General features: G+C 41.8%; 1 protein-coding gene across 1 annotated transcript; it reads left to right on the top strand.

Annotated features, from left to right (window-relative positions):
- Positions 1 to 5649: 5649 nt before the first annotated feature.
- slc46a1 (solute carrier family 46 member 1) lies at positions 5650 to 11076 on the top strand. Its single transcript, XM_020600196.1, has 6 exons — positions 5650 to 6182; positions 7009 to 7400; positions 7518 to 7999; positions 8360 to 8443; positions 8910 to 9066; positions 9148 to 11076. The coding sequence occupies exons 1-6, from the start codon at positions 5853 to 5855 to the stop codon at positions 9200 to 9202; spliced, it is 1500 nt and encodes a 499-aa protein (XP_020455852.1). The 5' UTR covers positions 5650 to 5852; the 3' UTR covers positions 9203 to 11076.
- Positions 11077 to 12373: the final 1297 nt, after the last annotated feature.

Below are 12373 nucleotides of genomic sequence, written 5' to 3' on the forward strand. Positions count from 1 at the left end.
GCAAATCTGGACTTTCAATCAAAACATTTTTGACAGTCTGGACATTTTTGTCCAGAAGGATCTTCTTTATTGAAAACATTTGTTTTAATATTGGATTCGAACGGTAAAAGGGTTTGTAATACATACCAGCTGACAAATGGATTTCGTGTACAAGTAAAGGTAAGACCATAAACTTTTATTATTTCTAGTTAGAAATAAGCTCAATTGGAATAAATTTTAACCTCAAATTAAATAAGGGTCACGTTTGTGTGAAGAATGCTGATATGAGTTATAAAACATAACGCATTGTCTGTTAACAGACCATTTAACGGTTCATTTGTATTTGTAAATCTGACTGTAAAGGAGTCAGTGCCTCACCAGCTGTCAACCACACCACACGTCACTGTGTGCAAAGTAGGTTGATCTGATGCCACTCGTGCTGTTTCGTTGGTCCCTCAGTCCGTCCATTTCCCAAGGTCCTCCCTGCTCCACCTGAGGAAAGAGATTTTTCCTAGAGAGGGAGGAAAACCTAGCACTGCCTGTGTGTGTGTGAAGCTCTTGTGGAGAAAAGACAACAAATCTAATGGAATCCTGTGGGATGATGAGACCTTGGAAAGCTACTCAGTGCACCACACTTTTAATCTCATGGGCCTGTAATATCACACAGTTTTTCAGTGTGCATACAGTAACTTATTTTCTCATCATGTTAGTGAACATATAATGTGGTGAATAGTAACTTCATAAACATATCTGTGACATGCAAGTATGTGAACTTATGTATTCTGAAATATAATCTTAACTATTCCTTTTCTAATAGGATAGAATAGTCATACACAAACAAAGTGAATACACAGGTTAAATAAGCAACAATCATGTGGTCAGTCTTCTACTAAATAAGTACTTAATTCAATCAAATGTTAGAACCAATCCTAGAGTATAACTTTGTTAATAATTTTACCCAACAACATGTACATGCAAAGTCTCATTCGAACATGTGTGTATTGTTACAGCGTGACATGCCCATGCGCCTGCGACACCGAAGGCGAATCTCTCCCCGCCTTGCAAGGACACCTGGACCCTATAGACAGTGCTGCAGGGACAACCAGGTGAAATGTGCATGTTTTATCTTGGGTTTATGAAACAGATTGTTCACTGTGTAACCTGCAAGGACTAGGCTTCTTTACAACATGGAAAATGCATAGCAGACTTTGCTGTCAACACTGAACATGTTGAGACACTCTAGACTGTCTAGTTCATTTTTACTGTCCTTCAAATGAAATTCTTTTTGTAGCCAGGTGTAAAATAAAGTAAAGGCTGTAGCTCTAAAATCCTGTATGACAGAATCTGTGAAGGTGCCTTTACTTTGACAAAGTAGTCATCTGCAGTATATCTGAGGTCGATTTTCTCTTGTGAGATTGTAGAGGTTTGTTATAAAGTAATAAGTTCACTGAAGCCTGATGTTCTTGCTCATGTGTTGCTGAATTTACAACAAAGCACTACCAGGTTCCATCTACTCACCGCTTCCCAGAAGAGGAAGCGGACCTCAGTGGCCCATCCTTCCAATCGATGGCCGATCCCTCAGTCTGCCATCCCACCAGAGGACCTGCCAGTGGTCTCCACTGTGGCCCCCAGTCCCCAGCCCTCCCCTGCGAGAGGACAGCCTTGTGAGGATCCACAACCACTCAGTGCAAGAGTGCCAGCAGATCTACCATGAAGTGGTTGATGACATACTGAAGTGTGTGTGTGTCAAAAGTCACATCACACCTTTCCAGTTGCATAAAAATCTGTCTCTCAGCTTTTCCATAAAAAACACTTTTTAGTCATGTATTGTTCAGATTTAATTCTATTTTTGCTCCTCACAGGTACAAGGATGGCAGGGCTCGTCCATACACTTTGGAGCTCGGGCATCGGATCAAGCAGAAGCTGTGGCAGCGACTGAATGGTCCCCTGATCACAACATTGGCCAGTGAAGACGGACTGGTGGATGTGGACGTGTCATATGATGTTGGAGTCTATCTTCCCCTGCATGATGTAGACACCTCGGGAGAACCAGAGCCTGAAAAGCCACCAATCAAGAAAACTAAGAAACACAATTAAAACAGGAGATTTTATGAGAACTACAAAAGACAGAATCTCTAAATAATACTGTAGATTGAAATCACAGAAACAAATCACAACACAAAGCAACATTAACTCACCTTTGTTTTTATATCACCACAGCTTTAATCCAAACCAGATCAACTAAGTTCCACCCTCCACCTACAGCCACTCTATACTGCCATGTTAATCCTCTGCCAGGCACGTTTAACCCCTCTGCTACTATCTCTGCCGACCATCACCTTCAGACACTCAGCAGCACATAAGTATTCATTTAATAAACATCTCTCTGCTGCATGCACCACCTGCACCTGCAGCTTCTGCCAGTGCTCTGCAGGCTCCGCCTCCACCTGCAGAGTCTGGCCTACAGCTGTAGCCCCAATCCCCGCCTGCATCCTCTGTCAGCACCCAGCAGGCTCCACCTCCACCTGCAGGGTCTGGCCAACAACTGCAGCTCCAGCCTCCACTTGCAGTCTCTACCAGCACCCTGCAGGCGCCGCCTCCACCTGTAGGGTCGGGCCGGCAGCTGCAGTGCCAACCTCCACCTGCATCCTCTGCCAGCATCCTGTAGGCTTCGCCTCCACTTGCAGGTTCTGGCTGACAGCTGCAGCCCCAGTCCCTGCCTCCATCCTCTGTCAGCACCCTGCAAACTCCGCTGCCACCTGCAGCCCCAGCATCTGCCATCACCCTGCAGGCTCCTCGTCCACCTGCAGAGTCTGACAGACAGCTGCAGCCCCAACATCCGCCTCAAGGCTCTGCCATCACCCTGCTGACTCTGCCTCATGCCTGCAGCCTCTGGTCAACAGCTGCAGCCCTGGCCTCTGCCTGCAGTCTCTACCAGCGCACTGCAGGCTTGACATCCACCTGCAGCCATCCTCCACCAGCACCCTGCCGATTCTGGCAGACAGCAGCAGCAGCTTCAGACTCCACCTACAGCTCCTAGCACCCTGCAAGCTCCGTCCCTACCTGCAGATTCTGACAGACAGCTAGAGCCCCACTCTCCACGTACAGCCTCTGCCAGCACTCTGCAGGCTCCACTTCCGCCTGCAGATCGGGTAGTTAACTGTAGCTCCAACCTGCTCCACCTTAAACCTTCTCCAGCAACCTTCTTTGAGCTTTGCCAACTGTCATCATTCACCTATCATCACTATGACCATCAGAAAACTGAAACTCTAGCAATTAAAACTAATTAACATTTAACATGTTTGTAAAATTTTGATATTTTTTCTTATGAGCCATTTTTCATTTTTAGCTTTTTTCTTACACTTTGACATCAGATATCTTTTAATGAGGAAAGCTAAATGGGATGAGGAAGATACTGTGATGTAAATGTCTATACATCTAATAATTAATGTACTACGCTGTAAGATGGCCACACTCTTCTCTTTGACATAAAGATTGCATAGCCTCATAAATTATTGGTTTTAATGTAAAAGGTTCAGTTGCAGCAACAACTTGTTAGGGTTTCAACAACAGTGAATGTCTTCAAAACCTTAAACCTTGAGTGCTGATCACTACAAAGTGACATATAACGTGTCTTCCTTACCAGTGGAGCCATTTACAACTGACCTTTACTGAACTCATCAAATTAACTTCAAAATGTTATTGCCTTGTTGTACACTTCTAAACATGAATTGTATAAATAAAATTTTTGAAACATAATTTACTGATGTGGTTTATTTGAAAGTGGTTACAATTGTGCACAGTTGCTATTTTATTGTAGTGAATTACTATTTTGTGCTGCAGTAACCAAATACAATACATTTGATTTGAAGCTCTGTAGATGGACAGGGTGTAACATCCCAACTTTTTCCCTGAACTCACTGGATGACACCAATGAAAATTTGTGAACAAAGTACACAGAGCAAAGTCTGTCTTACGTAGGTGCCCAGTACTTTTAGGATAAAAGTAGTAGATGCCGTTGATTCAGTTAATTTGATCCTGTACACCACCATCCATCAATTTCAGACACATATACTGTATATATATATTTCTGAAACGTGTTGGGAATTATAGTGAGTCTCCTTCTGCACTAATGTCCTATAATGGGTATGGGTGAACACCAAAAAAAACCGCTGCTTGATTTGTAGCTTTAAAGAAAGTCCAAGCAAAAGACATTATGCTTTAAAAAAAAAATGTATTGATATAATCACTTCTGTTGCTGCATGTTCTATTTACTGTATATTCATGAACATTGTTACATGAGGTAGTATTTGTAAGTGTATTAGTAATTATTTTTGTCTTTTGCACTGTGCTCTAAATAAAGGAAACAGTTGGATAAGAAGCATAACATCTTCATTCAAACTGACATGAGCTATGATGAGCTGAATAAAAAACAGAGATTGTGGTCTCTGATTTATTGAAACTGACTGAGCCCCTGAACATGATCCTACCTTTCAATTTATTGTGGTCAGAGATTACACAGTGTTCAGGGTCACTGACAGAGGCCCTTCCTGGACATGCTAGAGCAAGGAAGGCAATGTAAAGCTATAAACCTTCCTCCAGATAAACTCCTTTTATCTGTTTTGATGATCAAAGGTTATCTCTTTCATTTCGCTGCAGTTGTCTCACAAATTTTGGCTACAGATTTGGATGTAGTACTATTGTAACCATCCCTCTCTTTGTTATTTCAAATATAGCTTGTGGCTTAGAAAATGAATTCTAAAAACACAATCAAGGGCAGAAATAGGTTTTCATTTTATTAAAAATACCAAGTATAGTCAGTTTCAAGGTGAACCTGAATTAATACAACATCCCCAGTAAACTGCATGTTACTATGTATTGGAAAACAATGTATATTATAGAAATACACATCTTCCTGAGTAAAGGTTGATGTTTTATTCATGTTGCTTCTGATTTTGTGTTAATTTCTAAATATATCAAAATCAGCTCTTTATATGCTCTGTTCAAATGACAGGTTGAAACTTCCCTGCTGTGTCATGCACACATGATTTTTATAGCAGCTGAGACCTTTGCACTGCTTACTCCTAATAATCACACTTCCCTTGGATTTTAAGATTAGTTGTTGCAGCTAAGTATAACTTGCTAAAATAGTAGCAGCAGTCATAATATGATTTTAGTGTATGTTTTATTGTATATTAATATTTAATTTAATTTAATTTAAGTTTCTGATGAAATTTTAGTAATATTAGTTTCATGGCATTATTATTTTAAAGCATCCTTAACTTTTGGCAGCTGACTTCACAGTACTGTATGTATAAATTAATGTAATGTAATAACATTAAATCATATAGATACCCTTAGTTGTTTTAAACGTTGTTTTGTGTGTGTGCTGGGGTTTTTCCCCCTGTGGGACTCGGTATTTCTAAAATCTTGGCTATGCCCATGGTTTGTACTTTGTAGCAGCGTTGATGTACAGTAGCTATACCTGCCCAGTCTCAGCCAAAAAAAAACAAACCAATAAAGACACAAAACTAGAGTGTAGTTCCCCTCTTGGTCCAGATGGGGGCGCTGAGTCCGTCCACACGTTAATGTGCGCCAGTATTGTTTCCTTCTTTTAGCTGAGCTGGTGACCTAGAAAAGGAGTTCATTTATCATTTTATCTACCAAAACAGAAACAGCAGCGTCAACAAATCAGCGCGTGGGTGCTTAGCTAGCAAGTTAGCTTTTCGGCTAGTCTCACATAACGAGTTTGGCGTTAGTTAAAAGCTGATTAGGCAGCAAGTTAGCTTGTTTCTCCCGTGTCGTGCTGTAAATACCAGTGTAACTGTGTTAACGTTTATAATGTATACACAGTTATCCTGACCTATTGCGACATGGACGAGTCGGACATCGCACCAATCATTCCCGGAGATGTTCTCAACGCCACATCAGCTGACGACCCGCTGTCGAACGACGACTCATTCGGCCACCAAGAGGAGGCTGTTAACGATGTATCCACCACCCGCTCCGTTCGACCACCGTTTACGTGCCCGCTGCCGGTGGCGGTGGAGCCGGTGATGTTCCTCTCCATGTTCTCTCTGGCCCTGCAGGCACCGCTGGTCACTCAGTATTTGTGGGACCGCATCAGTGAAGATCTCGGCTATAACGGCTCCAAGAGGTCGGAGTGCAGCAACAGCTCCGTACCCCTGGACCCTCTTCAAAAGGTAGTCGACGTCTTTTACCCTCGTAATTACACTGCAAAATGTCTCCCAGTGCAGCCAGCACAGTTTTAAACAGGAACTGGAGTCTATGTGTTAATGAGGTCCAGGTTTGATAAGTGTGACTATAGGAGTTGTGAGCTAGACCTGCTGTACCGCTGTCTGGATGGAAACTAAACAGCGGGATTGTATTATTTCTTCTTCGCCTCCTCCTCCTCCTTCTTCTTCTCCTCCTTTCTGCACATCTGGATATTTGGTTTTAAACAGGCTTAAATGTCCTAATCCCTTTCACAACAGTAAGTCACTCAGTGTTACATTATTATTAGTTACTTGTAATGGATTAAATCGTAACATGGAAGTACACATTACATATAATGGCAAAGAAACATAATAGAAAATATTACTATTAATAATAATATTGTGGCAAGCTAGTGGATTCTGTCAAGGAATGACAGTGGAGTCAGGCTTCCATGCCCCATACACCACAGGAGCCCAGATAACTTCTGCTTTTATTACAGAACACAACACTGAACATCAGAACTTATATACACACAGTTTCCCCCCAAAATAACTCATCCACTGGCACTATGACCCAAAAGTTTCCTCCCCCAAGAACACCCGCCAACAGGCCTCGCTCTCTGGGCGTGTATCAGTCCATATGTGATTTGTTCTTGTCTGTGGCGCTCCCCCAGCACGCTACAATATGTCCTTACAAAGATGACTTTAGTGATGTCTAATGTATCATATACATGCAACTCAAAAGTATCCAACTACACCCTGTTATCTGACACAGTGTGTTTGACCAGGTCACATTTGGTTCTTGTTTTTTCAGGAGGTGGAAACCTTAACAGCCCACTGGAACCTGTACATCAACCTGTGGGGTTTCTCTTTAGGCCTGTTCATGGTGCCTTTCCTGGGCTCATGGAGTGACCTCGCAGGTCGCAGGCCAGTTCTCATTCTCCCCAACCTTGGCCTGGCCCTGCAAGCAGGGGTTTACCTAGTGGTGATGTATCTGAAGCTGCCTGTGGTCTACTTTCTAGTAGGCAGGCTGCTCAGTGGCCTTTCAGGTGATTTTAACACTATCCTTGCAGGCTGCTTTGCATACATGGCAGATACCAGCAACAGAAGGTCCCGCACCTTCAAGATGGCAGTGCTAGAGGCCTGTCTGGGACTTTCAGGAATGCTTGCCAGCATAATCGGAGGGCAGTGGCGGCAGGCACAAGGGTAAGAGATGTGTACTGTTGCCCAGTCACAGTGCCTATAAGATGCCTCATTCACTTCAGTCCAAAATCAACTTGCATCTGAATTTTAAGTCATTATTAATAGTTATGCCTTTACCAGATATATCAACCCCTTCTGGCTGGTCCTGGCCACCAACTTGGCTTCAGCTCTGTACGCATACCTGTTTGTTCGTGAGTCTGTCCTGCCAGACCCAAGTGCAAAGCTCTTCACCACTCGTCATCATAAGGCCATCTGGCACCTCTACTCAACAGGAGGCAGCAGCAGCAGCGAGGACAGTGGGAGATTTCACAGATGCAAGCTGTGGCTTTACACGCTGTGCTTCTTTCTGGTGGTGGCTGTGCACTCCGGCAGCAGGGAGCTGTTTGTGCTGTATGAGCTAAGCTCGCCGCTGTGCTGGGGCCCCACCCTCATTGGATATGGATCAGCAGCTCAGCACTTGTCCTACCTGAGCAGTCTGTTGGGACTGAGGGTCATGCAGTACTGCCTAGAGGACTCCTGGGTGGCTCTTGTGGCTCTGGCCTCCAACTTCATCGGGCTGGTGGTCTTCTCTGTAGCTGACACCACCCAGCTCATGTTCACAGGTGAGAGAAACTGGAGTGAGTTAGTCACCTCTAGAAGTTTGGTAAATAGCCTTGTTCTTCATATTATTTGGGTGGTTGAAAATATATCTTTTGTTTCTGTCAAAGTTTTTTGTAATTCACAAATAAAAGGAAAGTGGAGACAATACAAGTGAGATGACTTAAAAGTCTAATTATTCTACTAATGAGCACAGACATCATTATTTATATAAGCAAATTTGGCATTTAGGGTGTAATGACATATTTGACCAACTACACAAGATACTCATTTAATGGCATTTCACTGAAATGTAATAATGTTGTTTTATAGACAGACTCCTGTGTATTTCAGTGATACTGAACAGTTTACCTGTCTGTCACCAGGTTATGGTCTGTCTTTCCTCCTCATGGCTGTAACGCCTGTGATCAGGTCAAAGCTGTCCAAGCTGGTGGACCCATCAGAGCAAGGTCAGTCACTGGTCATGTACAAATACTACGTGTATGAAACAGACTGTTTTTAACACAGCACACTGCAACAATTTAAAGATGTGACAATAGTATTTAAAAATATACAATGTACAGACTGCAGTTTGAAATTGTATAGTTTATTTAAGGGATCTCATACTGAAGATAACACTAACTCCACTGGCCTTATAATAAAATGCTTCTTTGATTCTGCACTTGAGCCCAAGTTGGGTCTTACTGCTGTCATGTTGCCAGCGAGGCCCCTAAAAAGAATCCCAGAATTGCACCTTTTACTTGCTGACATCACAGTGAAACAGGGTAATTGTACCAAAACCTTTTAGGACACACCTGGAAAACACAGTGCTCAGTGTGTCAGCTGTATTGTGGTGGAATGAGTCCCTGAACAATAATTGGGGACAGCTTGTGTCCTGCAGGTTGTATACATCAGGTTGTGTGTATTTTCTCCCAGGTGCCCTGTTTGCTGCCGTTGCCTGTGTGGAGAGCTTATGTTATCTGGCAGGAAGTGGTGTCTTCAACTCCCTGTACCCAGCTACCCGCCATTTCATGAAGGGCTTCACCTTCATTTTTGCTGCCTTAATCCTCTTCATCCCTGCTGGAATCATTTGGTGAGATTTTTATTGTACATTCTGGTTATAAAAGCAACTTCTCAAAAATACTGCAACCATTCTTAATGTTTGTCTTTATAGGACGCTGCAGTGTTTAGACCAGAGGAGGCACCGCAGAGACTCCAGAGCATCCTGAACTGAAGCAAGACAGAGGGCAGGAAACTGCGAGAGTTCAAGTTTAACCTAATGTCAATGTGTGTACCGAGCAGCTCTGACACAGAGACATCCATGATGCTGGGCGAGTTCGTATGAACCCAGTGAAAGGACAGCCAACTGCTGTTAGCGCACCCACCCTTTCAGCTGGTTACACCAAAGCATAAGGAATCAGCCTCCTGACTGACATCACTGAAAAGTCTCTTCTGTCTTAGTAATTACACATTAAACCCTGGGGCTTTGTCAGATCTTTGCTGGCTCTGAAAACTTCATCATGGGATTCATGAACAAAACTAGATATACTGTGATTTGATACATTTTCTGTGTGATCAATGCCAAAGAATGTGCCTGTCAGGTCTATTTTAATGTATTCATTTCAGTCGCTCTACAGATTGTGGTGCTAAACATGAGAGGAAACTCAACAATCACCTGACATGTGCAGGGTTCCTAATTCAGTAATCAATAAAGCTGCATTTTCACTTTCAGAACCTAATAAACTGTATAATCCACTGGCTTTTTTCCTGAGACTATGAGCAGTTTATCAAGCAGCTCATAGAACAGAATGCAAACTTGCAGAAAGGGGACATCCATTCCCACGGTCCACTCACCGAAGTCCTTGTTTTATCTGTACACCAGCAAGTGAAGTCACCCCTAAACCAGCGGGTGTGTGTTTACACACCGTGCTTGTAATGCTAATGCTTGTGCCATGAAGATAGTGACATTTAATCAATCACGCCCCCTTCCCCATCACGTTCCTGAAACTTGATTTTAGTACTACCTCCTGTAGCTCCTCCAAAGCAGGTGGAGGGCAGTGGGAACAAATGCAGAGCCCAGGACGAGCACTAGGTGTTGTACAATTTAATCCACCCATTTTATTGGATAACTAGTTATTGTAGATTAATAGGGCAAATGATAATCAACAAATAAATCATGATATATTATAGGTTAAGATAAGTATTTACTGAGCCCTGGGAGAAAAAGACTACTTAGCAGTATATCACCATGTTAATGTGTGCCCCATTTAACCAGCTGCAACATTAAAGGAATGCATCTATTATTGCTGTACTATGGTATACACTATTCTCAAATGGGCAATTCTGCATAATCACTTTCAAATACTGTGAGCATGTGTTGATGTTAATACTTTTTAATATTTCAAATCCAGGTCAGGACCATTTTTCTATTGTGGTATTGCTGAAGTAAAAGATCTGAGCACTTGTACACTGTCTGTTTGCATGTTTGAGTGGAGAGTCACAGCAGAGGTTTATAAAACCCTCAAAGAGTCACTACTGGAGATTCGTGGCATCATCCTGGAAGCAGAGAGATCATCTGTGCTGAACATGTCCAAAACTATCAGCAATGCACAGCAGAGAGAGCGACAGTGTAGCAGCAGCTGGGAATTACCGAGTTACACCATGTCCCTCCTCTTTACATCTCCAGGAAGAGTCCCCCCCTCCCCACCACTACTACCACCATAAACTACACTGGATAGTCCCAGAGCACAAGCCCACAGCCAACATGCACACTGAGGTCAGGTCCTAGTTGCACACTGAGGGAAATCGAGCTGCCATATTGGTTTTAAAATGCACAAAGGGAGGATACTAGGTTAAGTGAATGATTAATGGAACTGTTGTGAACTGATCTGCACCAAGATGATTTTTAACTCTGCTGCAGTTTGGTTGGATCATGTAGCCAAAGCCGTTCTGTAGACATACTCCGTAGCACAACATAATCACTTGTGCAGTATTAATAAGTTGGGATAATGTGGTTTATTGAAATAGAATCAGATCATTTTGGACTGTTTGTGATGAAGATGTTTCTGTTCATACATCAGACAAAAAGAAATGTATTCAAATAAAGGAATTCACTGTTAAATTGTCTACATGATGCTTTATTTTTGATCATTCTTATAATTAAAGGACCCAAATATGTTTATTTCACAATGAGAGCATTTTAAAAAAACATGATAACAAAAGGAAATTTTCTATTAATGCTTGAAAAAAAGTCAATGTCACTTGCACAGCACATAGTTAATGGGTCCTATGAGGTCGACATTGGAGGCAAACACTATTACGGCAAAATCAGCAGTCCTCCAGAACAGCAGCTGCATTCAGGTTATACTAATATAATTCTATAGAACAATATGTGACCAATGCATCTTAATGACTGCTTTGGTTAATTTGTAAGACTTAATTGTTTTTGTTGATGGATTGCATTTTTATTTCATCATCATCAGAGCCTGTTTTTCTTACCTTGATTGTGATTTAGACAGATTAAGAATTATTTGCTGCTGGTCTTTTATATTTTCACAAATGTCAGTGTGTCATATTACTGGATTTGTTTTTATTAGACCGCTTCTATTAAATGCGCCAGAGGAACAGTGATAAAATATCAGTTGCATTTTAAGCCAACAATTACTTAACTGACTTAACGCTGTAGTGAATAAAGCCTCAAGTTATCAGTATTGATAGTTTAATGTATTACGCTGTGTTCCAAGGCAGTCTACAATACACAGGACTAATTACATCGTCATTTTAAGGAGTTACAGTGCAATCTGAGCATTGTTAATTTAATTTATGTCAATTCAAAGTAAAATATTTACCCACTTTTCCAGAAGGAAAGAAACATTTAATACTACATTGGTGTTTGACTGCCTGTACACTCCTTAAATCTGTATCTGGTTACATGAGGGGTTGTATATATGATGTAGCTCATTTATTTCAGTACAGTATGTCATGCCTCCTGCTTAGATCATTCCCACTGTGGTTATACAGTTCAGTGCATCTGCTAGCTATCCCAATGCAAAAAATGGAATGCCAGCAAAATCAGAAACCTGTTTTGGTCCTTTGAATGTCTAGTATACAATTTAAACAAAAGACGTTTCATATTGCAACTTGTATGAAAAGGTGTTAGTGGAAACTGTTAGATGATTTTGCTGGGTGCCAGTTACAGCTGATCTATCACAGTTATTTTCCTGAGAGACAAAAGGCGTATACTGTACGTGGTTACACATATACAGCAGTATGAGGATACTATCATTCGAGGCTTAGAGTTTAATACATACAGTGGGTACGGAAAGTATTCAGACCCCCTTAAATTTTTCACTCTTTGTTATATTGCAGCCATATGCTAAAATCATTTAAGTTCATTTTTT

Source organism: Monopterus albus, unplaced genomic scaffold (genome assembly GCF_001952655.1).
Source record: "Monopterus albus unplaced genomic scaffold, M_albus_1.0 scaffold45.1, whole genome shotgun sequence".
In the NCBI taxonomy this organism is placed as follows: Eukaryota; Metazoa; Chordata; class Actinopteri; order Synbranchiformes; family Synbranchidae; genus Monopterus; species Monopterus albus.

Excerpts from the sequence above, each read along its gene's own strand:
- slc46a1 (XM_020600196.1), top strand. The coding sequence starts at position 5,853 with ATGGACGAGTCGGACATCGCACCAATCATTCCCGGAGATGTTCTCAAC. Across the intron at positions 6,183-7,008 it reads CCCTGGACCCTCTTCAAAAG|GAGGTGGAAACCTTAACAGC; the intron begins GTAGTCGACGTC and ends TTGTTTTTTCAG. Across the intron at positions 7,401-7,517 it reads CAGTGGCGGCAGGCACAAGG|ATATATCAACCCCTTCTGGC; the intron begins GTAAGAGATGTG and ends TGCCTTTACCAG.